Raw genomic sequence first — 26,995 nt, 5'->3', positions numbered from 1 at the left:
TTAACTATTTTATGGCATTACTGAAGGACCTGAAGTTTATTCACTTATTTCTCTTTAGTTGAACTGTGTAACCTTTTTACACCGTGAGTTCTAAATGCTGTGTGCAAGTAAAATTAATTAGGATACCTAAGGCGGCGTGCCTTCGTTGAAAGGTTGGGCATTGGGCTGGCAACTCGGCACTGTAAAATCCACTGCCAATCATGAGCAGACTGGAGTTCCGCTGTGGCGACCCCTAACCGGGAAAAGCCGAAAGACTTTTTTAGGATACCTACAGTAACATCAGTTTGAGCTGGAACAATCTGTGATATTTATTTTGTCTCACCCTTTAAAGGTGACTTTTCTTCCTTTGTGGCTAGTCTTTGCATCCTTCTGAGCTGTCACTGTTTTCTTGTTACCTCAGGTTCAGTTTCTGTCTGGTGTGACCTGTTATGAATGGTTACATTACTTCTTCTTGCCGATGAAAAGCCTGAATACAATCCATGTTTCCTTTCTGTCTGTCCTTGCCCTTTATGTGTCCATGTGTAATAATTTTCTTGACCTGCCATATTTATGATCGGTCCTTTCCTTCCTTCCAGCATGCTGGTTGTACTGTATCAACCTTAAGCAGTAAGACCATTCCAGTCCATCTCCATGCCTGTCACTGAGCTGGGCTTTGTGTTCGGACATTTTAGCGGTCTACTTTGATGATTTAAAGTGATAACGTGTGGATCTTCATAGGATTCTTTTGCCTTCCTCATCAAACATATAATTGCCTTGATGGCCAGTAACAAAGGTTTGAGCTTGGTTTGGTGTTTGCTTTTTCCCCTCTAACAGTAATATAGGTAGTAGATGTGCTGTGTGAACCACTCTTCTGACAAACATGTGAAATGAAGGCTGCTACTAGTAAATGCTTAGTAAACAGTTTAAAGCAGCATCATCAAAAGTGGAGCATCGAGTAGTGTATCAGTGACGTTGTTCCGTAAAACACTGACAATGCTCTTAATATATCAGGAAAGAAGTTCCAGTCTGATATTCCAGACTCAGTGTGTAACTTTGTAACCATCATGTCTGCATTCTAAGTGGTTTTGTGCACCTTCCTTGCATGGGGTGCTTCTTGTTGCCCCCAACTGCTTTAGTTTATCTTAGATTCTAGTGTGTTTATTGAAATTGTGTCCTGGCTGTGAGATATCTGAGGTTATGGCTCTCACACTAGCTGAACCTTTGTAAACATGTTAGATGTTAATGTGTGCATTCTGAGGCACGGATTTAGACTTTGCAGTGCATGTACCAGCTGCTTATGCAGCAGTTTTGTTTGGAGGATGGAAGAGGATTACCCTTCTTATGTCTAATGTCCTATTTGTGATTAACCTGTCCCGAACTAGCACCAGTGGACTCAAGAAGTCAGCAGAAGTCATGGCTATGTCCACAAATGCCAAAGTTCAAATAGTGGTTAAGAAGCAGAAAGATCCAGGCTGGAGAGTTAGATATGAGTGGTAAATACCTGTTCACCCACCCTGTAGGGATGGTGGGAGGGAGGGAGGAAATTCTGGTCTGGTGGCCATTTCACTATATGCAGACAGAGGTTTGAAGGAGCCAAAGCTAAAGATGTTACTTAAGACAGGCAGAGATTTGGGTTACCAAGCTGGTGACAGCAGATCTTGTTAGTAGGAGTGTGGGGCAACTTGCATGTATGGGGGGGGGGGGGTAGTAGGCATTGGAGTGATGCATGTTCATTTATAGCTACCAATGGGTAGGGTTAGTGACTTTATTAAAGGGCCCTCATTGCTTACACCACTACTGGGCAACTAGGATACAAAACACATCCATGACTAGCTGGGTAACACTCCCTTCTGGTCAGTTCTCAGCTGTACACTGGGGACTGCCCAATTGCAGGGGAATGAATGGCGTCAAGATCAGTGGGATGGCTGAGTGGCATTTGTGAGGAGAAGAAAGACTTCCAAAAAAAATTGTTTGGTGTTACTTTTAAAAAAATGGTTTGTTGTTAATAAAATATATGCATATATGGCTTTTGGACACTGTATTAAACATGCAGTGTCTTGACATACAGTAGGTCAATGCCAATTGGTTGACACAGGCCAGGGGATCAACAGGTGTGTGAGATTGACATTCCCTGGGTAGTGAAACTTTTCCTTTCTCCCGGGATTATATAATTAGCAGGGGGTGTGGGAGCACAGCCCCTGCATGGAGAAGTGCAAGGGAGTTTTCCCCCTGCAAAAGCACTTACTGTTGGGTTACTCCAATCTGGAATAATCCTAGAGCATGCAGAGAACACACAATTCTGAGTGCAGTTGACATTCGGATGTTGATCTGTAGGTGTTGGGACACTGTATCTTTGATAGTGTCCTGCACTTATATTTGCATGTTTAAGATTGTGGTAATGTAGGAAATAGTAATTTGCTGTTTTCCCACTATAATGAAATCTTGGGTTAGTATATATATTTGCAGTGGGGCTTGACCCCCCCCTGCAATAATAAAAAAAGGTATTTTCTCAGTTTTCTTTTCTAGATTGTTGAAAAAAATGTTTTTGATTATCTTACGTCTGTGCTTTTGATCTTTTGACTACTTGATATAGACTCATATATGCATGTGTGTGTGTGTATCTGTGTACAGAGAGATACAATTTCATTTAAGAAAACAAATTGAGACTATACGCTGTCTCAGCTAAGTAAAACAGTACGAGTGAAACTGGACCCGGTCAAGTAAAAGAAGACTTTAATGCAACACACGCTATACTGTAAACATCGGTTAAGTGCTTTCATCTGTGTAATACAGACTTCATCAGAACGGATTAAAGTTCTGATGAAGTCTGTATTGCACAGATGAAAGCACTTAACCGATGTTTATAGTATAGCGTGTGTTGCATTAAAGTCTTTTACTTGACCGGGTCCAGTTTCACTTGTACTGTTTTACTTAGCTGAGACAGCGTATAGTCTCAGTTTGTTTTCTTTGATAGTTGTGTTTGTTCTCTGGTCGGTACAATTTCATTTAAACCAAATACTCCTCTATTTTTTTTTTTTTTTTTTTTTTTGCAGGTGGGGGTGCTTCACCCCTTGAACCCCTTACTTAAATACACTAACCTTATGGTCACAAAACCAGAGAACACAGTAAAATAACGCACATTTATTTAATGCTGAGACACAAGTATGTCTTTTAGATTAAATGAGTTTCAGATTAAATTTTTAGATATTTTTAGTTTAGACAAAAAGGGAGTCTTAGATCTAATACTATGTACTTTCATATCTTTTATGTGTGGAGAATTTTCCTTGTTGCACCAGAGTTATTTGCCACATACCCCTCAGATTTGTGAATTACAGAGTCATGACACTTTGGGCAAAGTTAAAACACCAGTTTTATTATCGTAATTCTGTGCCGTGCAGTGCCTTATTGCTGTTAGGAAATACACAGATGGGTTCCTTCCACATTCCAAAGACATGCAGTAGGTGGATTGCACACTCTAAACTGGCCATAGGTGTGAGTGTGTGCGTGCAAGTGTGGTGTGGAAGAAGTACTGTGACAGGGCCAGCCACCCAGTGGTGTAAACCTTGGCTCTAGATGATTGTGACTGTTGAAGTGACACCCTGACCCCATGTGCAAAAAGGGGAAAAGGGGCTGTGGATGAATGGATGAATCTGTACGTGTGTGTGTTTATCAATCATTTGATCAATAGTGAGTTTGTTGAGTGCTGAGTTTTGCTGCTTATTGTGTCAGTAGCTGATTTATTCATGGCATGCTGCAGTTGATTTAATGTTTTTTTGGAGTGTAGGAAAGCTATTAGTGATTCACTTTGGTCTTAGTTATGTGATCAAAATGTTATTACATATACATTAAGGGTTGTGGTGGGGAAAAAATAGTTGTAGAAATCTTTAATTGTTATGCCATTTTTATGGTAGATTTGTGTACATGGTTAATTTTTTAATCTTCTGTTTTTGTGTAGGTAAGCTGTATGGTTTATATTTTGATCTTAATAGTTTGATGGTTTGTGCCCCAGTATTATGAGGCAGTTTATTTAACTAGCTCAACATATATGTTTCAACTAAAGGAGTTGTTATTAGCAGTGTGAACCTTGGCTGTGGATGATAGTCATTGTTGAAGTGGCACCTGGACCCCTTGTACAACAATGGGAAAGGGGATTGTGGATGGATGTATAAACATATGTATCTATGATATTTATGTATTGAGAGAGTTAGACTATTGCATTGTATCATAACAGCATTAAATATTTGACAGTTGCTTATATGTATAATTCTTTATCCTTCATGTCTGCAAAGTAGGAGGACACAGGACACACTGGCAGAACCTGTGAAAGAAATGTTTATGCATATGTGTAAGCGTGCATACGCCCACACACACACACACACACACACACATAGTTGTGTGTGTTTTTACACATATATGTGAGTGGATTTTATGTACATTCAGAAGTAAACAAACAGAGGATAAAACGTACTTTTCATTTTTATGGAAGTTTCCGTTATAATCTTAAGTGCTAAAATAGTCCTTATGATTGGTTTGCTCTGTTTAAATGAGTTTTAACATAGCTACTGCTGTTTGGAAATACATTCAAATCTTTAAAGCCTTTCAGTCTTCATCTCTCCTCTTTTTTTTTCCGTGTGTGTGTGTGTGTGTGTGTGTGTGTGTGTGTGTGTGTGTGTGTGTGTGTGTGTGTGTGTGTGTGTGTGTGTGTCTGTGTTAATTTTGGGGATGGAGTTGTTTTGAGACAGCTTTGCTGAGCACTGCCCCACCATACCACATTGACAAGCATTCACCATCTAAACTACTTCACAGAGGCTTAATAATAATATCTTTCAGTAGAATGGATATTTCAGGTAAACATCTGAAGTATAGAGTCAGAAATTTCCGTTTCGAGAAACAAACAATAATGAAAGCTTCTTTTTAATTTAATATACTTGTCTGATCCTGGAGAATGTTGTAAATAAAACAATGTCTGTTTGATATAATTTATTTTGTATTCATAGTTGTTTTTTAAGGTTAGGTTTAATATGTTTATGGTGCCAAAGAAGCATTTTTTTATTATAAAAAAATGAAATTATATTGGAAATGATGGTACATCACAGCAGTCAAGGGAAGAATTACTTCTTGTATAATATGATTTAAACCAGTATGATACGATTTCTATTTGTCCTTTTTCATTGTATAGTTGCCTAAAAGATTTTCATAGTTCTATTTAGATTCACTGTAGGAGAATGTGTGTAACAAGTAATTTATTTTCTTTATTTCAGCCCATCTTTGTGGGGATGGCTGGAGCCATGTTGGGGAATCCTGTATTCGAATTAATGCCACCCGAGAAAATTATGATAACGCAAAGCTGTATTGCTATAACTTAAGTGGAAATCTCGCTTCCCTCACGACACCCAAGGAAGTGGAATTTGTTCTTGATGAGCTGCAGAAATATACTCGACAGGTAATGACAGAAGTTTGATATTTCAGAGTGAAAGAAAATTTGCCTTCATTTATCATCAGAAATAATAAAAGTGTTTTATAGCTTTCATTTTATATGGGTAACATGATTTAGAAACTAAATTACCATTCTTTATCAGTTGAATAGTAATATTGTTACAGTACATAAATATATGATAAATTATTGAAGAGAGTATTTTGCTATCTTTATGCAGTAAGTACAATTACTCTGACCTAGTTTTTTTTAATCATGCATTAACTAGAGTACAGCACGCTATGCTGACACAAAATGCTTTAAAAGTTACAGACTATCAAATTATGACAGGATTGTTTCCTTAGGCTTAATATTATATACTTTCAGCTTAATACTTGTTGATTATGCCTGCTTTGCATAGTCATAAATTGTAGAGCAGCTTTGTACGAACTGGAATACGAGACAAAAAGAGTCAGTTTGGAAGAACATCTTTGGTATACCATGTGAATCTCAAAACAAGCTTTCCTGTATCAGAGGCTGTACAGCTATTTACATTAAGGAAATAAGGGGGTTAGAAATTAGATGATTGGTTTTACAGGAAATACATTTTCAAGTGTCTTAAATATGGATTTTAAGTAAATTATCAGATACTTTTGCAGGGATTCTGGGAGCAAGGAAGACTTTTAAGTGCATAGTATTTTGACATAAATAGTGAATGTGGTTATTATTAAATGAAATTTAATGCTGTAATTTTTCTTTAGGCTGGTTAATGTCCCCAGGAGAGATTCCGCATCATTGTGCTTCCAGAACAAGGCCCGTGTGGTAGGGCAAACATTGCAGCAGTTTAGAGACACCTGTTTTTCATTACACAGCCGGAGGTTATGTTTAGTGACTAATAATTAGTCCTGGTATAGCAATGGCATGGTAATGAGTAACATGCATAAGTTTTCTTTCATATGTGATTCAGAAAGCACAGCATTTGTACTGGGGTACTGGAGGCTACAGAAAAATATTGTTAGCACTGGGAATATCAGGACTGCTGTACAGGCCTGTAGCCATGGTCTCTAATCCTCCATTGCTTCCATGTAGAATATGGAGTCGCACTATTAAGCTCAGATGTCAGGAAGAATACAAACTTGGGCACCCTTCTGACAGATGAACAGTGTGTAACAACATTTGCTAAACATCCTTCAATGCTGTTATGCTTACATTTTGCACTAGAGTATAAACATTAGCCACTACATAATAGTGCTGGTAAGCTCAGACAGCTTTAAAAGGTATAATACACTTCAGGTTGTGTGCATTGGCAAGTTAGGGGTTTATGATCAGGTCTCCGATTGTAACCATGTTATTGTGTTCAAGACATGCATGCTAAAAAATTCACCCTGAGAGTGAAGCTACTGCAGGATGAGACCCAAGAGTAACAGCAATTTCAAAGTTGTGCATAATCACAATGAACTGTGCACTACGTGTATGTTACAGCTTTCAAAGCTGTTACAAATTTTGTTACACTTTGCTTATGGCTGTGTTCTGAGTGGCAGCATTAAGTGTTTTACAGTACTCAGAACACTTTCTGATGATACATCTCTCTGTCTGCCTTCTGCTAAATGGAACAGCGGAGTCTCCATGCACTATAGAGTTGTGTGGCAGCTTTCAAAGCTGCAAAACACTTAGCACTGCTGCACTTTTTTCTCTATCTCTCTCTGCAACTCATAGTGCACGGAGCAGGTAAGGCTCCATGTACTACAAAGAATTATGATGTGGTCTCTGCAGTTACAGCTAAGTTGTTGTATGTTTTCAGAATGAATGTCGATTCATCTGAATTTGTTGATATCCATTCCTTGAACATAAAATGAGCTGGTTGGGATTAGAGACTTGCATGTCCTGTTTACTGTGTAGTAGTCCTTACTGCACAGTAGTTCAACAGTGGTCTATTCAAATGTCTATGTCTCACAACAATACTGTATGATACTCTGTGCTTGTGTAATGTATATGTATGCATGGCAACCCACAGATGTACATATAACCAAGCAGATGCAGTTAACTACAGGTGTATAAAAAGACATTTTGGCATTATCATGTGACCATAGTAACAAAAAACAACTGACCTGATAGTAGTTAAGTATTTTCATCCATTAACTGGATGCCTTCAGAACTAATTACTTCACCATTCAGAACGGTATATATATATATATATATATATATATATATATATATATATATATATATATATGTGGAACCCGGACACTTGCGCAAATTTAACTTTCACTGCCGGTCGCACTGTGGTGTGAGTAAGGGAATATTCCTTTACTCCATTGTAGTGCGACCTTGGAGTGAGAATATTTAAGTAGGGAGGGTGTGGGGTGGGGGGCAAAGCCCCTCTGCAAAAACATTTAATTAGTGTTTTTTTTTTTTTTTTCACAGTTTAATGGAAGCGCTTTTTCAATTAAAGCACTTTTGTTAAACTGTGATCGGTATATATGGATTCGGACGCTTGCTTTTTTGAGCAAGTGTCCTAGATCTTATATATTATATATATGTATATGTATATACGCCCTGCTTTAGCACATGATCATGTCATATGACTCCAGTTATGTTTGAAAGCATAGAACACAAATAACATTTATGTATATGGATGGTCTGCATTTGTGTCATATCCATTTGTGCATATTTAAAAATCTGCAAAATACCTTGACAAATCGTAAAATGTGTTTTAAAATAAGTTTTAAATTTTATATTAAAACACACATAATAAATAGCCTGTAAATACAAGCTGTTTGTGACCGACAAGGCTGCTTTTTATTTTAGAACTTTGCTGCCCTGATCTTTTAGAGGAGTAGCAACTGAGACATTGTTTATGCATGTTGACTGTGTTACATTTTGCCACACTGATTCTTCATATTCCAGTCTCATGTTATATTACCTGATATTTTTTTCCAAAATGAAATATACAAATGTGTTAATGCATGTTTAACTGTTGGATTGCTTTAAAACATTCTCCCAATCTTATTTACACGATCACTTATTCTTGCAGTCAGCTTCCTCTTCATTTTCCCTACAGAATTTAATTTAATGTGTAAGTCTGATGAAGTCAAGTGGATTGACGAAAGCGCTTAATTCTTGTGGTAATAAAGAGTGTTTTGGGACTCGCAACAATTGTGCTTCATCTTTTGGTTTTCCCTACAGAAAACTCCGCACAAGAGGCATCAAGCAAGGTACACCATTGCAGTAACATGACAATTGTATGGTTCCTGACATGGTGTAGGTTTAGAGCACTTACTCACTGTAACATAGGTAGAGGCATTAATAAACCTACTGCTTCTCGATGTCTTCACTGTAGTAACCTGGACCTTCTCGACACCACCAAGGCCAGCAACTTAGCTGGGAATTCTCTCTGTTCCAACTGCATTCCTAAAATATGGAATAAGCTGCCAACCCAAATAACATCTAACAGCTCTATCATACAATTTAAAAGCTCCTTAAGTTCATAGGTTCATAGGTTCATACTAGGCTATCTGCCCTAGGGCATTTATAAGCCTAGCCAGAGTGTGTGTGGCTTTCACCACCCCTTAGGATGAGAATACTATACCCATTAGTTTGCTGTGCCTCTGTCCAGCAGTGATACAGAGATGATTCCCGGGGTAAACCTACGATCTCCCATCCACTCGTCAAGATTTCTCTTGAACAGAGTCAGTGAGGGGCTCTGCCTCACATGGACTGGGATTCTGTTCCATAGTGTAGGGAGTCTCTGGGTGATGAATCTGTCCCTCCAGCACGTCCTATTTATATCCGTGTTGAGGTTTAAGTCTCTTGCTCTCATGGCTCTGGTGGATTTGGATTTTTTGAGGTGGAGCATGTCCATTAATTCCGGGTTGGACATGGCCTTGTATGTCAGGCACAGATCACCTCTGAGCAGATGGTATGCGACTGAATAGAGCTGGAGTTTCTTCAGTCGGGCATCGTATGACATATGTTTGAGCCCCTTTATCCTTTTGGTGAGGAACCTTTGGGGTCTTTCCAACTGCTGCAGGTGTCGGGTAAGGTACATTCCGAATGGGGCGTTGTACTCAATCATTGGTCTGATAAGTGAAGAGTACAGGGGTACAATGACCTCTCCTGATCTGGATGTGAATCCCTTCATGATAAGGTGGGCAATGTAGAAGGTCTTCCTAACCACTTTGGCAATGTGAGTGTCAAAAGAGAGGTTACTGTCAACTTGGGTCCCCAGGTCCCTGATAACTTCTTCCACATTTAATGGATTACCACCTATGTGGTAATTAGGGGTTACCTTGTTTTTCCCAAAGGGTATGACTATACATTTTTGGCATTTAGCTTAAGGCCATGGCTCTGGCACCAGTTATCCATTTCTATGAGACCTTTCTGGAGGATGTCTGTGTCTGATGGAGTGTCAATTATGGTGCCCAGTTTGCAGTCATCTGCAAATTTTGTCAGCCACAATCCCCCTATGTTTGCCTGCACTTCAGAAAAATAAATGCCGCACAAGAGGGGCCCAGGACTGAGCCCTGTGGGACACCGCTCGTGACCGGCTTAGAGTCTGACATGGCACCAGCAACTCTAACCCTTTGTGTTCTGTCCTTGAGCCAGTTTGCAACCCATCTTGTGACATATGGGTTTACATCTAAGCTGGTGAGCTTTTCTATGATGCCCGAGTGGGGTATTGTGTCGAATGCTTTGCTAGGTCAAGGTAGGCTGTGTGAACTGCCTTACCCTCATCAATGGCCTTAGTGACTGTTTGAAAAAGTCGACCAAGTTCAAGAGGCAGGATCTGCCCTTGACAAAGCCAAATTGGGTAGGATCCAGTGTCTGTAGGTCCCCAATGTCTTTATTTATGAGTTCCATTATGATCCTCTCCATAGCTTTGCAGACAAGGCTCGTCAAGCTTATGGGCGGTAATTTCCAGGGTCCGTAGAAGCACCGCCTTTGTGGAGTGGGACCACAGTTGCGGTACGCCATTCTTTGGGTACGTATCCCGTAGTAAGGCTAAGATTAAACAGCAGCCTTATGTGTGGGTTTAGTTCCTCATTGAGTTTGTGTAGCACACAGCCGGGGACACCGTCTGGTCCCATTGATGCTGTGTTTTTTGCTTTAGAGAGAGCAGCTCTCACCTGGGCATCTGAGATGTTTGGGAGGCTAGACTCTGGTGCAATAGATATTTCTCCTTTTGGGGGGGGAGAAATTTGCACTGAACCTGCCTGCCAGTATGTTGGCAATGTCTGTGGGTTCAGTGATTTTTTTTATCATTTTGGACTAATTCTGAGCATATCTGGGAGTTTCCACCCAGGTTTCTAACATAGCTAAAGAAGGCTTTATGATTGTCTTTTGTGTCATTAGCGATTTTTCTCTCAAAGTTGTGGATGATTTTATGAGTGATCGTAGGTTTTTGCTAGTATTGATCAGAGATGCCTTCCCATTTAGGGATTTTGCTCTGTCATGTAGTAGCTTTCTCCTCTTGTTGTAGAGTTTGTTTATGGCTGGAGTCCACCAGACCGGGCGCCTGCCTTTGGTGGAAAAGGTCTTGATTTTATTAGGGATTGCTTGATCCATACATTCCTGGAGGTGCTCGTAGAAGGCATTTGTAAGGGTTTCAGCAGCGTGGGTTGTGGTTTCCACTGGCTCGGGGGCCTTGAAGGATACGACTCCAGTCTTAAGAAGTGTGAAGTTTGCTTTTGAGAAGTTCTTCACTGTGGTCTTTTTTGCTGGGGGTGGGGGCGGGATATGGATCTCCAGTGAGATTAATTTATGGTCTGATCTCACCAATGAGGGATATACTTCTGGTGTGGAGCATTTTGTCCCCATGTTTGTGATGATCAGGTCTAGTATATTTTCTCCTCTTGTGGGAATGGTGACTAGTTGTTCCATAGCATTTGAGTTTATGAACTCAAGGAACCTTTGGGCTAGGGTGTTGGGGCTTGAGTAATGTTCCCAGTCTATGTTTGGGTAGTTGAAGTCACCCAATATGATGGTGTTTGGAGAGACATTTATACTCTCCAGTGTCTTCAGGAAGGCTGTGTGGGTTTCCTGAGTTTGAGAAGGTGGTCTGTAGCATGTTACAAACTGTAGGGCAGTTTTACCTATGGTTAATTGCACCTGGATGGTCCCCGATGCTTCGTGCATTGCCACTAACCTGGAGGTGTGGGTATCCTTTATGAATATGGATACTCCCCCTCCATTTGTAGTTCGGTCCGGATTTTGGGGCCGGAACGCATGATATGAGGTATAACCTGACAGTGCCGGCGCACTCTCAGGAGCCTTGAACCAGGTTTCAGTCACAGCACAAACATCGATGTTCTCCATACTGAGGAGGGCGTGCATCTTGAGGTTTAGACTTCTGGCATTGAGCAGTATTACCCTTAGTTTTTCTCCATTTTTGTTTTCTAGGGCGGTAGGTTTATCATTTGAGCCTTGCCTAAAAAAGGCACTATGGGGGTGGCAAGAGCCTTTGCCAATATCCGGAAGCCCAGGGGTGACAGGTGCAAGCCGTCCCTTGCGAAGCAGCGTGGCTTGTCAAGCATGTCATCCCAGTCAAAGTGTCAAGTCAAAGTGACACCTGGCTATGTTCCTGCAACTCACCAGGATAGACCTGCTTTAGTCTCCTTGCCAACTAGTGTCCTTTAAAATAAAGTAATAAGACATCTCACAGTCAGTATTAATAACTTCTGTAAGCAAAGTGCCTTATGTATCCTTTAAACTGTATTTTACTAATGATGATGCATAATATGAAACTTCGAGCAAAAGCTTTGTTTCCATCATGTATCTGTTGTTTGCTATTAATGTAGCAATTTCCAAATGGTTGTTAACGTATTATTTGTCTGCACTTGGTACTTCTCTGTTTTCTTTGCATGTTTGTTAAACTATAAATTGTCTGTACAGGAAATTTTCTCCCTGGGCCTTCGCTGAAAAAGGACCTGTGTCCAGTCATACTTTCCCGGTAAACAAATGTAAAATTAAATGTAAATAAGTAATACATTATTTACAATGCCGACATTTTGTCATGAATCCACACTGCATTGCACCATAAAAGTATGGCCATCAGATTTATTTGTTGCCAGCATTTGCCTAATATTCAAATTTTACCTATGTATAAAATTCAGGGCTTGTCCCAACAAATCCTTCATCTGTCTGTCCATCTACGACCTCTTTTTCCCATTGTTACACATGTGGTTAAGGTTTCAGTTATGCTGTAAGAGTCATCTGGAGTGAAGGTTCACACCTCTGGGTGGCCAGCCCTGCCAAGGGTTTTCTTTTATACCACACAAATGGATGCACACTCACACCTTTGGCATTTAAAGTGTCCAGTCTATCAACTGGTAGAATATTTGGAATATGGGAGGAAACCGGAGCACCTGGAGGAAACCCACGTAAACACAGGGAGTACATGAAGACTCAACCCAGAAGGTACCCTAAGCCTGGAATCGAACCAGAGAAGCTCTTCCTGTGAGGCAACAGTAGTATAAGGTGCATATCTGTATTAAAATCGCTTAATCGCTGCTTAATCAAAATGAACATTATAATACTTTATGTAACATTATAATACTTTATGTAACTTGCTATGTGGAGCTTTTCTCCCCGGGCCTCCACTGAAAACGGGCTCTCGAGCCCAGTGGACCTCCCCGGTCACCAAACTGGAATAAATAAATAAAAGAAGATTTATAATTTCTTTTCAAAATAGTTTAGATGATGATAGAATCAGAGAAAAAGTCAGATTCTTATCTTTCCTACCTTCTCACGTTATCGGTTCATTTGTAGGACATCTTGTACAAACTGTGGCCTTTTGTACCTTGCGCATGTTGCAAATATGAGTGTTGGAAACACCATTCCCATGTACATGGTGTACATACTTGAGTGTTAAAAGCAGTGTTTCCAAGTACATGGTACACACATTGTTGGAAGTGCTGAACCCATGTACATGGCTCACAAGAGTGCTTGAAACACTGCGCCCATGTAAATAGTGCACACATGAGTTATGATGGAGAAATGTAAATTACATTAGTGGCAGTGCCTGCACAAATTGGATTTATGGTGGGATACATTAATTACTATTAGTGGCTGTGTCTGCACCAGTTGGATTTCTGATGGGATACATTAATTACTGTTAGTGGTGGTGCCTGCACCAATCGGGCTTATGGTGGGGTACATTAGTTACCATGAGTGGCAGTACCTGCACTGATTGGATTTATGGTGTGGTATACTAATTACCATTAGTGGTGGTGCCTGCACCGATTGGATCTATGGTAGCGTACATTACTATTAGTGGCAATGCCTGCACTGATTGGATTTATGGTGGGGTATATTAATTACCATTGGAGGCTGTTTATGTTTGTAGTAGGGGTATGCTAACTGCAGTTTGTGGCAGTAGGGGCATTGAATGTATTTGGTTTGGGAACTTTAATTACCATTGGTTGCATCTGCTGCAATTTTCATACTCGTGGAAGTAAATTAATTACCATCGACGGCTGTTCATATCTGTGGTGAGGGTATATTAGCAAAGGCTGCAATGATTGTATTTATGTTGGGTATACGTTAATTACCATTAGAGAATGGGCAATATAAAGATCACAGTCTGATTGAAGAACAAATATTCTCCAGCAGGGTGTTAACATACAAGTAATGTCCAATTAAAATGAGTCGGATGATTCACGGCTGCATATTAAGCTGCTGTGGAGCTCAGACTGAAAAAGCCTAATGGTCACCATAATTTTACACTCGCTAAGCAGCGCTTTTGTTGTTTAGTGAGCATAAAATAGAGATGTAACAGAAAAAAGTGTGTGTGTGTGTGTGTGTGTGTGAATGCAGGGTTGCTTGCATGAAAGTGAGGTGTGTGTGACTGAGTGTGTGTGTGTGTCTGTCTGTGTGTGTGTGTGTGTGTGTGTGTGTGTGTGTGTGTGTGTGTGTGTGTGTCTATGTGTGTGTGTGTGACTGAGTGAGACAGAGAGAGCGAAGAGTGAGAGTGATTGAGCACTGGCAGCAGCAAAATTGAGGAGGTTTACGTACCTCTCACCTCTTAGATCTAGTTATCTGGACAAAGCCTAAAATAAAGGGGGAACAAAGGTTCAAAACAGGAACATATTCTTATTAAAAAAAATCAGAAAGTTGCTTGAATAATAGGACTTGTGTTAGCATGCATTTTCTAAAGTGCAAGTGTGTGTAAGAAGGAGAAACAATGAGATGATGGACCTCTGGCAGCAGCAAATACGAGGTTTGCATATATCTTGACTTTTTAGCTCAAGAAATCTGGATAAAGCCTGAAGTCAAGGAGGAACAAAGGTGCAAAAATAGAACCAGATTTTAAATGTTGTTCTAAAAATCGCAAAGTAAGTTAAATAACAGGATTTCTGTTAACATAAATTTTCCGAAGGAAATAAACTCTGAAAGTCAAATGTATGTTATTATTTAGTGACTTCAGTCCTCAATGATTAGCAAGAACCCACATATTTTAGTAGTAAGGGACTAAAAAATAAAGCAAATATCTAGATCTTTTTAAAAATGATGTATTTTGGATGTAAAATGTTTGCAACAACACCATTTACATATATTACAGCAACTTTGAAACATTAGGCAGAGGAGCTATTTTACATAAAAAATATATTAAAAAATGTAGTAATAAAAAGTAAATATAAATAAGTAAAATACTATAATTTTACAGCGAGCCCATTCCCTAAGCACAGCAATGGCCTGCAGGGTGTGTGTTATTGTGTAACTAATGCCCTTCCAGGGTTGTAAAGACACTCCGCCTGCAGTATCAGGCCTCAGAACACACAGTGGGTGGGACTTATTTACACAGTCTCACACACCCTGTCTAGCATTATTGGTTGCTTGATGGGATTGGCGGGAGTGTTCATACTTATAGTGGGATAAATTAATTATTATTGTTTGCTATTCATATTTATGGTGGGGCATCTTAATTAACCACAGGCACCAGTGGTTATGTTTATGGTGGGGTACATTAATTACAATTTCGTGGCAGTAGCAGTGCTTGTAGTGTTATTTATGGTAGGGGTACATAAATTTCTACTGGCGAATGTTCATATTAATTATCATTGGTGGCAGTGGCTGAGGGATTTGAATTAATTAATTGATTGATTGATTAATCATTTTTGTTACACTTCCTTGTGTTGATCATCAGTTTCCTTTAATAGGCCTATTCATTCCCCATCTCCAGGGCACATGTTGAATGGGATGGGCCATTACTCAGACAGCAGTAAAAGGTGGTTCATAGTTTTTTCACTTTTCCTCACTGCCCTAATTGCATACACCATGTAAGGTATCATTGGAAATCCACAGAGGACATCCCTTACTTCTGTAAGAGGCATTTTCAATATGTGGCCCTTCACAATATAAGGGGTGGTCTCCCTGTTGTTGGAGGACTGCACTTCCCAGTGTACCCCAGGTGCAAACAACTCCTTCCACTGTCTGGGGAGGGGAAAGTGGACCATACCCCTTTACAACCCCACCCCGGCTAAGCTTGCGATGATTTTGTTTGTAGTAGGGATAAATTTATTACCATTGCTGGCAGCGGCTGCAGTGTTATTTTTAACATCTTTATTGAATTGTCATTTAAGACACAGACAAATGTATATTTATATAAAAGAAAACAAACCATGATAACATGTTCATAGTTACAAACATTATACATCGTGTGTGTTTTTATATAATTGTCATCAATCCAACGTTATATAAATTGTTCATTTCTTGCCTTCCCTTAAATCTGACTCTCTGCTGTACAACATTGTCCTGCATGTATTGTTTGCACAATTTCCATTTTTTACACTGTCATTACCTTCAACCCTTTTCTAAAGATCCAACTTCCAGTTCTTTTATTCCTGCTACACCATTCAATACTTCGGATACAGTTGGATTAGACTCTGATTTCCATTTCTTAGTAATTGCTTTTGTGGTAGGCACCAGAATTGAACTTAGCAAGACCTTAATATGTCTAGGCAATTCTGATCTTGTAACTCAGCCATATGAACTATATGAGATCATGTACCAGTAACAACAAAAATAAAAATGTTGGTGAAGGAGGTAAACGTGAGACACTGGTGCTTTCTACCTATCTGTTAAAAAGAGAGGGATTTAAGGAATGGATAGTGTGGGAGTTATTTAAGAGTTATTATGGAAGAAAGACATTTCAGAGGTTGTATCTAGTGAGGGCGGTAAAATGAAAGTGGAGTTTAAAAATAGGGTAGAAATAAAAGAAAAACAGATCTGGAGGACATGTAGCAAGAATTATTTAGAGGTCTGACAAAGGCTGAAGTATTACAAAATAAGGGAAATCTTTCAGAACAAGATGAGGTGCAACAGGAGAGTATTAAAGAGAAAATAAAGCAGTATCTGCATAATATGCACAAGATGAGAATGATTGCAATTAAGCAACTGTCTTTAACTCCAGAGCCCAACTCAAGCAAAATAAAATAGTGTTTTGCCAAACCTAGGGAGCCTGTAACAAGAACATTAATCAAAGGTCCTGTAGAGAAATTAAGAGATATTTTGAAAATGTTATAAAAATTTGTATAAAGCACAGCAATGTGGAAATCAAGAAAAAGCAGAAATGGAAGTATTTATAGGAAACTAAAGTAAGGCACCATTAGAGGTAGATGAGGCCCAACAATTAACAGTTAAGATAAGAGGAGATGAGAAAAACAGACGTACAATCAATGTGCAGGAAAGCCCTAGGAATATATGGAATTCATGAGGACGTTTGGAAGCTAGGAGAGAAGAAAGTGATAAAGATCTGGAAGGTTCTGTTTAACAGTATTTTGAAAGAAGGGGAAGCACCACCATCCTAGAATAAAAGCTGTGGTGGCTGTAATACTTAAAAACAGTAAAGATCCATCAGATCCATCTTTGTATAAGCCCATTTCAATTTTAAACTATGATTATAAGTGTTTATATCTCTAATCGCAAAAAGAATGGCAGACATGTTGCCAAAAATGATAGATATGGATCAGTGTTTTTTTTCTTGTTGTGGAGGGGAGGCAAACATTTGACAACTTTAATAGAACAATGTTGATCCAAAGGAGGGCAGAATGTAAGATAATGCCACCATTATTAGTAGTTCTTGATGCACTGAAGGCATCTGACAGAGTAAGCTGGGATTTTATGAGTAGGGCACTGGAAGGATTTGCATTTTCTGACAGAATAATAAGGTTAGTTAGGAGGAAACATGAGGGAATGGAGGCAAAAATCAAAGTGGGAGGGTTCCTGTCTGATGGGTTGTTTCTGAGTGGAAGAACCAGATGGGGGGGGGGGCGCCTTCTTTCCCCTTTATTTGCATTGTATTTAGAATAATTGACAAAGAAAATATTCAGAAATTCAAGGATGTAATCCGTGTAGTGTCCATATGATATTTTGTTCATAGGTAGGTACTAGGCTGTCGGCCCTAGGGCCTATACAAGCCTAGCCAAAAAGTACCTTGGCTTTTGCCATCCAAGAAAATTATTTTCCTGTGCCCCTGTCAAGCAGAGCCACAGAAGTGATCCCCAGGGTGAATTTCCTATTTCCTATCCAATCATCAAGATTTTTCTTGAAGAGTGCTAATGAACTTTGTTTGATATAGATAGGTAGTTTGTTCCAGAGTATGGGAAGTCTCTGGGACAGGAATCTATCCCTCCGGCATGTTCTGTTTATTGTGGTGACAAGGTTTAGGTCCCTAGAGCATGTAGCTCAGAGGAATTGGGATTTCTTTAAGTGGAGCATGTCCAACAGCTCTAGGTTTGACATAGCTTTGTATGTTAGGCAGAGATTGCCTCTGAGTAGGGAATATGTGACAGAGTAAAGCTGGAGTTTTTTGAGACTGTCTGCATAGGGCATCTGTTTGAGGCCAGTAATCCTCTTTGTGAGGTATATCTATGGCCTTTCCAGTTGCTGTAGATGTCTCGTGAGCTACATACCAAAAGGGGCGTTGTACTCTCTAATGGGTCTAATGAGTGATGAGTAGAAGGGAACAATGACCTCTTTTTTTCCTGGATGAGAAACCTTTTGTGATGAGGTGTGCCACGTAGAAGGATTTCCTGACTACTGTGGTGATGTGATTATCAAAGGAGAGACTACTGTCCACCTGTGTCCCAAGGTCTCTTATTACATTTGCGGTGTTAAGTAGACTACCACCTATGTGGTATCTCATGGGTACAGAGTTTTTACTAAAGGGGATGACAATGTACTTTTTGGCATTGAGCTTGAGGCCATGGCTTTGACACAAGGCATCTGTCTCAGTGAGGCCCTTTTGTAGGACGTCCACATCGTTAGGAGTTTCAATTATGGCTCCTAGTTTGCAGTCATCTGTGAACTTCGTTAGCCAAGGACCTTCTGTGTTAGCCTGTACTTCAGAAAAGTAGATACCAAACAGGACTGAATCCTGTGGTACTCCACTTTTCAATGGTCTGAAGTCGGATTTGGAGTCTGCTACTTTCACATTGTGGATTCTGTCAGTGAGCCAGTTGGCAACCCATCTTGTGACAGGGATTTATACCTAGTTTAGTAAATTTATCTGTAATTCCAGAGTGGGGTATGGTGTCAAAAGCCTGGCGAGATCTAGATAGGTTGTGTGAACCACCTTACCTCATCTATGGCTTTGGTGATTGCTTCAAAGAAGTCAATCAGGTTTAGGAGACATGATCTGCCTTTTACAAACCCGAGCTGGATGGAGTCCAGAGTTTGGAGATTACCATTGTCTTTGTTTATAAGTTCCATGATGATACGTTCCATGGCCTTGTAGACCAGGCTCGTTAGGCTAATCTGGTGGTAGTTCCTGGGGTCCATGGTGGCTCCTCCTTTGTGGAGTGGGATAACCGTTGCTGTGCACCATTCAGTGGGCACAAAGTCTGAGGTGAGGCTATGATTGAACATGGTGCTTAGATGGGGTGCCAGTTCATTCTGTAGTTCATATAGAATGGAGCCTGGGATTTTGTCAGGTCACATGGATGCTGTGTTTCTGGCTTTGGAGAGTGCTTTTTTTACCTGTGCAACCGTGATTATAGGGACTTTGCATTCTTCCAGTATAGAGATGGGCCCTTAAGGGGGTGAGGGGGGGGGGGTAAAGTTAGCACCAAACCTATCTGCCAAGATGTTGGCAATATCAGTTGGTTTTGTATATTTAGTGCATTTGTGCTGTAATTCAGAGCAGATCTGAGTGTTGCCATTGAGATTCTTGACATAACTATAGAATACCTTGTGGTTGTCTTTAGAATCAGTGGTGATTTTGTTTTCATAACTAGCTTTGGAGGATTTTGAGGGATCTCAGCTTCTTACTGAGGCTGACTAGGGAGTTCTTTCAGTCATGGGATTTTACTCTTTTTTGCAACAGTTTCTTTCTTCTGTTATAGAGTTTGTTTATGGCAGGGGACCACCAGATTGGCTTTCTTTTTTTGGAGGATAACATCTTGGTTCTGTTAGGTTTAGCACGATCTATGTACTCTTGTAAGTGCTTATAAAGTGCATTTGTGTAGGATTCAGCAATCGTACCTCTGTTGTCCATCTGCATGGGTGTCGTGAAGTTTGCCACTTTTGTCTTAAGAAGCGTGAAGTTGGCTTTGGAGACATTTCTTACTGTGGTTTCCCTAATGGGGTGGTGCCGGATGTGGATGTCTAGGCTGATTAGCTTGTGGTCGGATATGACCGACGAGGAATTGACCATGTTGGTAATGACCAGGTCTAGGATATTGCTGCCCCTGGTGGGGGTGTGGATAAGTTGATCCAAGGCGTTGGAATTTATGAATTCCAGAAAGCGTTGAGCAAAGGAGTTGATACATGAGTAGTTTTCCCAGTTAATGGTGGGGTAGTTGAAATCGGCCATTATTAGGGTGTTGGGTTGTACCCTAATATTTTCCAGTGTATCAAGAAATTAGGAGTGGGCATCCTGGGGCATGGTGGGGGATCTGTAGCAAGTTACAATTTGGATTGTGGTCTTGCTCAGAGTTAGGTGCACTTGGATAATCTTGGAAGCATTATGCTGAGCAACTAGCCTGGAGGTGTGGATATCCTTAATAAATATGGACACACCTCCACCTTTAGTGTTTCGGTCCAGGTTAGGTGGCCAAAAGGTGTGGAATGAATTATAGTCTGGTATTGCAGGTTAGGTGGCCAAAAGGTGTGGTATGAATTTTAGTCTGATAATGCAGAGGTGCTCTCTGGAGCGTTGAACCAGGTCTCTGTCACTGCACAGATGTCGATGTTCTCCATTTGAAGGAGTGCCTCGAGTGAATGCATTTTGAAGTTTAGACTTGTAGCATTGAGTAGCATTACCTTCAGATTTTACTTGCTTGTACCTGTTACGGTGGTGAATTTGTTATTTGAACCTTGTCTAAAAAAGGCACTATAGGGCTGGCAAGAGCCTTAGCCAGTATCCGGAATCCCAAGAGTGACAGGTGCAGGCCTTCTCTGGCAAAGCATCATGGTCTGTCGATCGTGTCATCCCAAGCAGACAGATACTGGATCCCCTTAGAATGACACCAGAAGCGTAGCCAATTGCTGAAGTCAATCATTTTGCCCTTGTACTGTGGTGTCATTCTGGGTGATGGCAGGATGCTACTCAGGGCTAGGGTCATACCTGCCTGGGCTGCAAGATTGGAGAGCTCCTCCATATCTCTTTTCATGTAGTCCAGGGAGGTATGTTTCAGGTCATTCACATCAACATGGACAGTGACAGTGTCATATTTGTACTTGTTGTGGAGTGACCTGAGTGCGTGCCTTATGTGGTGGATCCTGGCACCTGACAGGCAGCTGACAGTAACTTTTTCCTTGTTTAGCTTGGTGAGTGGAACATTAGTGTGCCTGACTATAGAGTCACTTATGACTAGAGAGTTGGGTACATTGTTATGCCTTATGAGCTCTGGTTGAGTGGCACACTGAGTTTGTGGGCTATCTGTCATTTGGGTTGTGTTGGGGGGTGGAGGTTGCATGCGTTTCTGCTTTGGAGGTCTGTTGCTTGAGCAGATTTTTATTGAGAGCCTCTGTGAATGTAGGTGTGTGCTTTGTGTTGCTATGTGTGTGTTTTGGTGGTGTAGGTTTTGATGGACTATGTGATGAGTGTGGTGCAAGTGTTTACCTTCTCCTCTTGACTGTCTAGTCCAGTCTTGGGTGAAGAGAGCTTTGCTTCCAGTTTGGCTATATAAGTGCATCTCTCACAGGTTGCAGTGTTGGGTGATAGGAGGAGAGGGTTGTCTGTGTACATGAGGCAATTGCTGCATTGCCCCAAGATGCCCAGATTAATCAGGTAGACAGGAGAAAACACCAGGAGCTGACCCTTAGACATGCCTGGATAGGTGCTTATTTATTAAGTACTTAAAACTGTTTTCCTCTAGACAAGTGAGGAAAGTTGAATGCTGTAGTAATTTGTAGCTTATTTAGTGCTTACAACACTTTCTGAACAAGTGCTGAGCTCAAAGAAACAGATTTGAGTTCTAAAACTAAAAAAACTGGCTAGTTCTAAGGGAAATTTTGAAGAGCAGACTTTATGGCACCAGGAATAGTTTAACCCTACCTAAGCAGCGATACATAAAATGTATTTTTTTTAATATAACAGTAGCAAGTGAGCAAACTTATTTAAACAAATTAACCAATAAAAAGCTAAAAACTGAGCCCCATTCCTGCAGTCTTCGATCAGACAAGTTCTAACTGCACACTCCTTACACTAGGGTGCAGGAGAAACTTCTCCGAAAAAGATGGTCTGGATTAGTGCTCAAGTTATACAAGCAAAGTTAGATTCAGCAGTTCTGAATTTAGTCTATGCTATAGAAAACAAGGCGTACCAATTTCAGAAAAAAAACAGTTCAAATAAGCAGGCACAATAAGCTTTTAACTAGAAACTCCCAGCTCAGAAGGACAGAATCTACCCTCTCCTCCCACAAGAGTGCAGACCACACCTTCTTAATGTAAAACAACTGGTCCAAAGGCTTAGAATAACAGTTACAGTTTAATCAGGCTACTAACAAGCAGTAATAAATGCAGCAGAATAAATGCAATAAAGTAGGAAGAAACACAAATACAAGTAAAAGCAGATGAATAAAGTGCATGGTGGATGGAACCAGGAAAGGACATCTCACTGTTGTGGAACATTCTGAGACAGTTCCAGGGTTTTTATGGGGTATAAGATTAATGAAGATAAAGCAAAGGCTATAGCTGTAAACTATGTACCCACACATGAATTGCTTCATAATCCTCATATTTATGGGGGCATTATAAAATTAAGTATTTAGGAGTATGGATTAAAAATAATTTAGTTATGTGTCAGAAGAGCCTAAACAAAAAATGACAGAAAAAGTGAGTAATGGGGAAGCTCTTGATTATGGATATGGATATCGATATACAAGCAGTGAAATGTTTTTAGTCCATTTAGTTGGTTAGGCATATTTTTATCAATCAGAAAAGAAGTTGTGGATAGCAATTAATAAAGAAATGAAGGATTTTATCTGGAAGGGGAAAAGGGGAAGAGTCAAGTGGGATAAGCTGATCCTTCCAGTAGAAAAAGAAGGTTTAGGATTACCTGATTTGAAGGGATATTTCAGAGCTTCATAGTTAAGGCTCTTATACATAACAGAAGCAGTAATTTACAATTCAAAGTGTAAAGGGGTGATGAATTGGGGAAATTCAAGAAATAAGAAAAGAGTGGAATTTTGCATGCAGATCCTTAAGGAGAATAAGAAGTCATACAGAATAGTTAGGAATACGGAAACAATCCTACAATGTGGCCAGGCTAAGCCCAGGAGGAGAATGGCCCCCCTGTTGTAGAAGGAAGTAGCAGTCCACAAAAATCACAAAAACTGATGGGCCAAAGAAGAACCATAAAGATGACTGAGTGGACTGTTGAGGATACAAAAGAAGTATTTTTACTATTATGCAAAAAGCCCAGAATTTCCAGACGCAAGGTATACAAAATGATTAAGAGAGAAATTAGAGGTAAAACAAACACTTCCATTAGCAAAACTGTTGGAAGCTTCAAATGAAAATTTGTGTTCATTAATACAACAGATTTGTGAAAAACAATATATAAATCAAGAAACTTTCATCTGTTTGGAAAAAGAAGCCTCTGAGGAAGTGACAAAATATAAACAAAACCTAGAGATATTTTAAAAGTATAAAAAGAAATATGGACATGGGAAAAAAAGAGAGATTTGATATGGTGCAACATTTATGCAAAGGAGAAAGCCAAATTAATCAATATAAAGAAGGCAACCCCAAAGATATTTGAAGAGAAATACAGGCAAAGACACCCAGATATGGAAAATTTCACAATAAAAAAATAATATCAAAAAGATGGAAGTTAGAAAAGAAGATTAGTAAAGTAGAAGTAAAAAAAAAATAGAAGAAGTTATGGAGAGCCTGCGAAGTGAAGGGTTTGGTGTAGAAGGTCTAATACAGGTTACATCACAGCACAATGGAGTGAGTCCCCAAAGTAAGAAGAAACAGTAACATTAGAAATCATTTGAAGAAGAAATATGGACATGGGAAAGAAAATGAGGTCTAATGTGGTGTAATATTTATGCAAAGAGAAAGCAAAACTAACCAATATATAAAGAGCAGCACCAAAGATATCTGAAGAGAAATGCGGACAAAGGAATCCACACATTAAAAAATTTACAATACAAAAAATAAGAAGACAAAGAGGAAAAGCAGAAAAGGAGATTAGTAATGGAGAAGTTAAAGAAATAGAAACTGAGGTTATGGGAGTACCTGTGAAGTGCAGGATTCAGTGTCGAAAATCAAATTCACAAAGCACCACAACAGGATAGAGCAATGGATATCCAAATTAAGGGGAAACCAGTGGAACAGGAAGCAGTTGGTCAGGTACCATATCAAGATATTTTGGAGCCTTCCACAGGAAAGCAGTATAAACGTTCACTTGAAGCTAGACAGCAAGGGAAGGAACAGGAAACTGTGGAAATGCTGATGCAGTTAATGTTGAGGAGTGATAGGCCAGGGAGTTCCCATATGACAGATCAATAGATGACACAGGATGAAATTGAAGAAAATGTGCCACAGAAAGATGCTATAGAACTTATTATAGAATCACCGCAGAAAATAGAAAACAAGGGATGTGCCCTCAGTTTGGAAGACAATGAGCTAAGAGATGAGCTGCTTGATTTAATGGACATGGATGTATCAAGATCACTGAAAGAAACTGCAGAAGGTTAATACAATCCAAAAAGTCAGAAGTCTGATAAAACAAATGAGCACAGTAATTAGGACTGTCCATAGAGATCCATGTGATATAACAGAAGTAAGCAGGATATGTTACTGTGCAGCTAAATTAATAACTGATAAAGTTCTACCACAAGAACAGAGGGTAGTGAGGGAAAGGAAGGGGAGAAATCGAATACCATCATGGAAATATCAAATCAGAGAAAATATAAAGCAATTAAGACAAGAAGTGTCACTGTTAGAAGATTATATAAGAGGGAACAGATCAACAAAAATACTAAGAAAGACAGATGTGATAAAAGCAATGCACAGTATTAGAATGGACCGGGATTTATCATGCACTATTGCAAATAAACTCAAAATTTCAGCACGGGCAGAAAAACGTAGAAGATATGAAGATAAATATAAAGGAAAAGTACAAAATAAGCAATTTATTGATGACCCAAAACATTTTATAGAGAATTGGGAAACAAGGTAAAAGGAATTGAAAGACCACCAAAAAAAGAAGAAATAGATACATATTGGAGAAGTATCTATAAAGATCCTGTGGAACATAAAGATGCTAAATGGATAGAAGAAATAAAAGAAAGAATAAGAAGTTTAAAGGTGCAGGATATGAAATGGGATGAAATAACAGCCAGAGAGATTGAAACAAAGTTAAGAAAAGCCTATAACTGGAAAACCCCAGGCCCAGATGCAGTACCTGTCTTTTGGCTAAAAGTATTAACATCTTTGCACGAAGATTTAGCCATGAGTAAGAACTATTTATATGCACACCTCGAACAGACACCAACCTGGCTAACAACAGGAAAATCTATGCTCCTACTTAAGAGTGAACCTGCAAGCTACCCTACATATTATAGACCAATAACTTGCCTTCTGACAATGTATAAACTATACATGGGAATTGATGCTGTCAGAGTTTATAGTCATTTAGGAGAAAACTCAATTATGGCAGTAGAACAAAAGGGCAATAAAAGAAAGTCATATGGAACAAAGGATAATTTGCTGTTAAATAAAGTCATAGTGGAGAACTGTAAAAAGGGGAAGAATCTTAAGTATGGCATGGATTGACTACAAAAAAGCATTTGATAGTAGCCCACATTCATGGATAAAAGAGTGCTTAAAAATTTATAAGACATCCCACACTGATCGACTACATTACCGTGACCATGAAACAGTGGCAGACCAATTTGCAATTAAGCCATGATAAAGGGCAAATTATTATTCCAGGGATAAAAATTGAAATGGGGATATTCCAGGGTGACTCTGTCACCACTACTATTCTGCCTTGCCCCTTAACCCATTAAGCTGTTTACTTAGCTTAGGCCATGGCTGTAATTTGGCTCATAGAAAACAAGGTGTAAAGACTTCTCATCTTCTCTTTGTTGATGATTTAAAACTATATAGCTCATCAGATGAGGAACTGAAAGCACAACTGCAAGTTGTCAAAACTTTTTCAGATGATATTAGAATGTCATTTGGTCTTGATAAATGTTCCAAAGCAACCATTAAAGCAGGAAACTGCAGCACCAGGAAAACATCAGTTTGGGACAATAATGTGATATAAAAGAACTTGAGCAAGAGGGAGTATATAAATATTTGGGAATTGATGAAGGATGAACAATAAAACATGAGCAAATGCAAATAAAACTCAGTAAGGAATATTTCAGAAGACTTAAATTAATCCTGAAAACAGCACTGACATCTAGGAACAATATCCAAGCTATAAACCGATTTGCTCTTCTGTCCTAACTTAGTTTTGGTGTGGTTGACTGGCTCCAAAATGTGTTGGATAGATTAGTGAGGAAAACAAGAAGAATGCTTCATGCTCAACAAATTATTTATAAAAATCAGTGCATACCAAGATTATATATTCCCTGTTCTGAAGGAGGGATGGGCCTCCTTGAAATTGATTACAGACATAGATCTATATTTGTTGGACACCACACATATTTGCTGACCTCACAAGACCCAAATATAGGGAAAGTTTTGAGATATGAGGAGAATAAGTCTAAGATGCCTTCTCTGCTTAATCTAGCAGAAACATATTGGCATCAACCAGGAGTGGAAATCAAACTAGAAGTAGATAAAAACCAGGCAGCAACTGAATGTGCCAAAAAGCAAAAGAAAGAATATAAGGTGAAGGACCAGATGAGAAAGAAAGAAATTTGGAAAATGCATAAATATAGTTGCAAGTATAGAAAACTTCTGGAAGAACCTCATGTTGATCAGGAACGAATGCAGGAATGGTTAAGGAGAGGCAAATTCAAACCAAGAGATGAAAGGTAACTATTGGTGGCACAAGACAGTGGGCTATGTACACGTTGGTTTACAAAGTCCATTGAACATGTGGGAGAAACAGACAAATGTAGGCTTTGCAAAACATTTTTGGAAACAGTCACACACCTCGTTGCTGGTTGTGACACACTGATGGCCCACGGACTG

At 39.5% G+C, this 26,995-nt stretch overlaps 1 protein-coding gene across 1 annotated transcript in view; it reads left to right on the top strand.

Moving 5' to 3' along the window:
• Positions 1–26,995, top strand: part of ATRNL1 (attractin like 1) — a gene marked incomplete in the record, with an annotated part of 6,064,901 nt that overhangs the window by 2,512,107 nt on the left and 3,525,799 nt on the right. Inside the window, 1 exon segment of the mRNA XM_044055896.1 lies at positions 5,241–5,422. Within this exon segment, the coding sequence (XP_043911831.1) occupies positions 5,241–5,422 (182 nt within the window).

The sequence above is a fragment of the Protopterus annectens genome, chromosome 14.part0 (genome assembly GCF_019279795.1).
Source record: "Protopterus annectens isolate FY-2018-M chromosome 14.part0, PAN1.0, whole genome shotgun sequence".
In the NCBI taxonomy this organism is placed as follows: Eukaryota; Metazoa; Chordata; order Ceratodontiformes; family Protopteridae; genus Protopterus; species Protopterus annectens.
The sequence above is the reverse complement of the archived record's forward strand: the minus strand, read 5'-3'. Positions and strand labels throughout refer to the sequence as shown.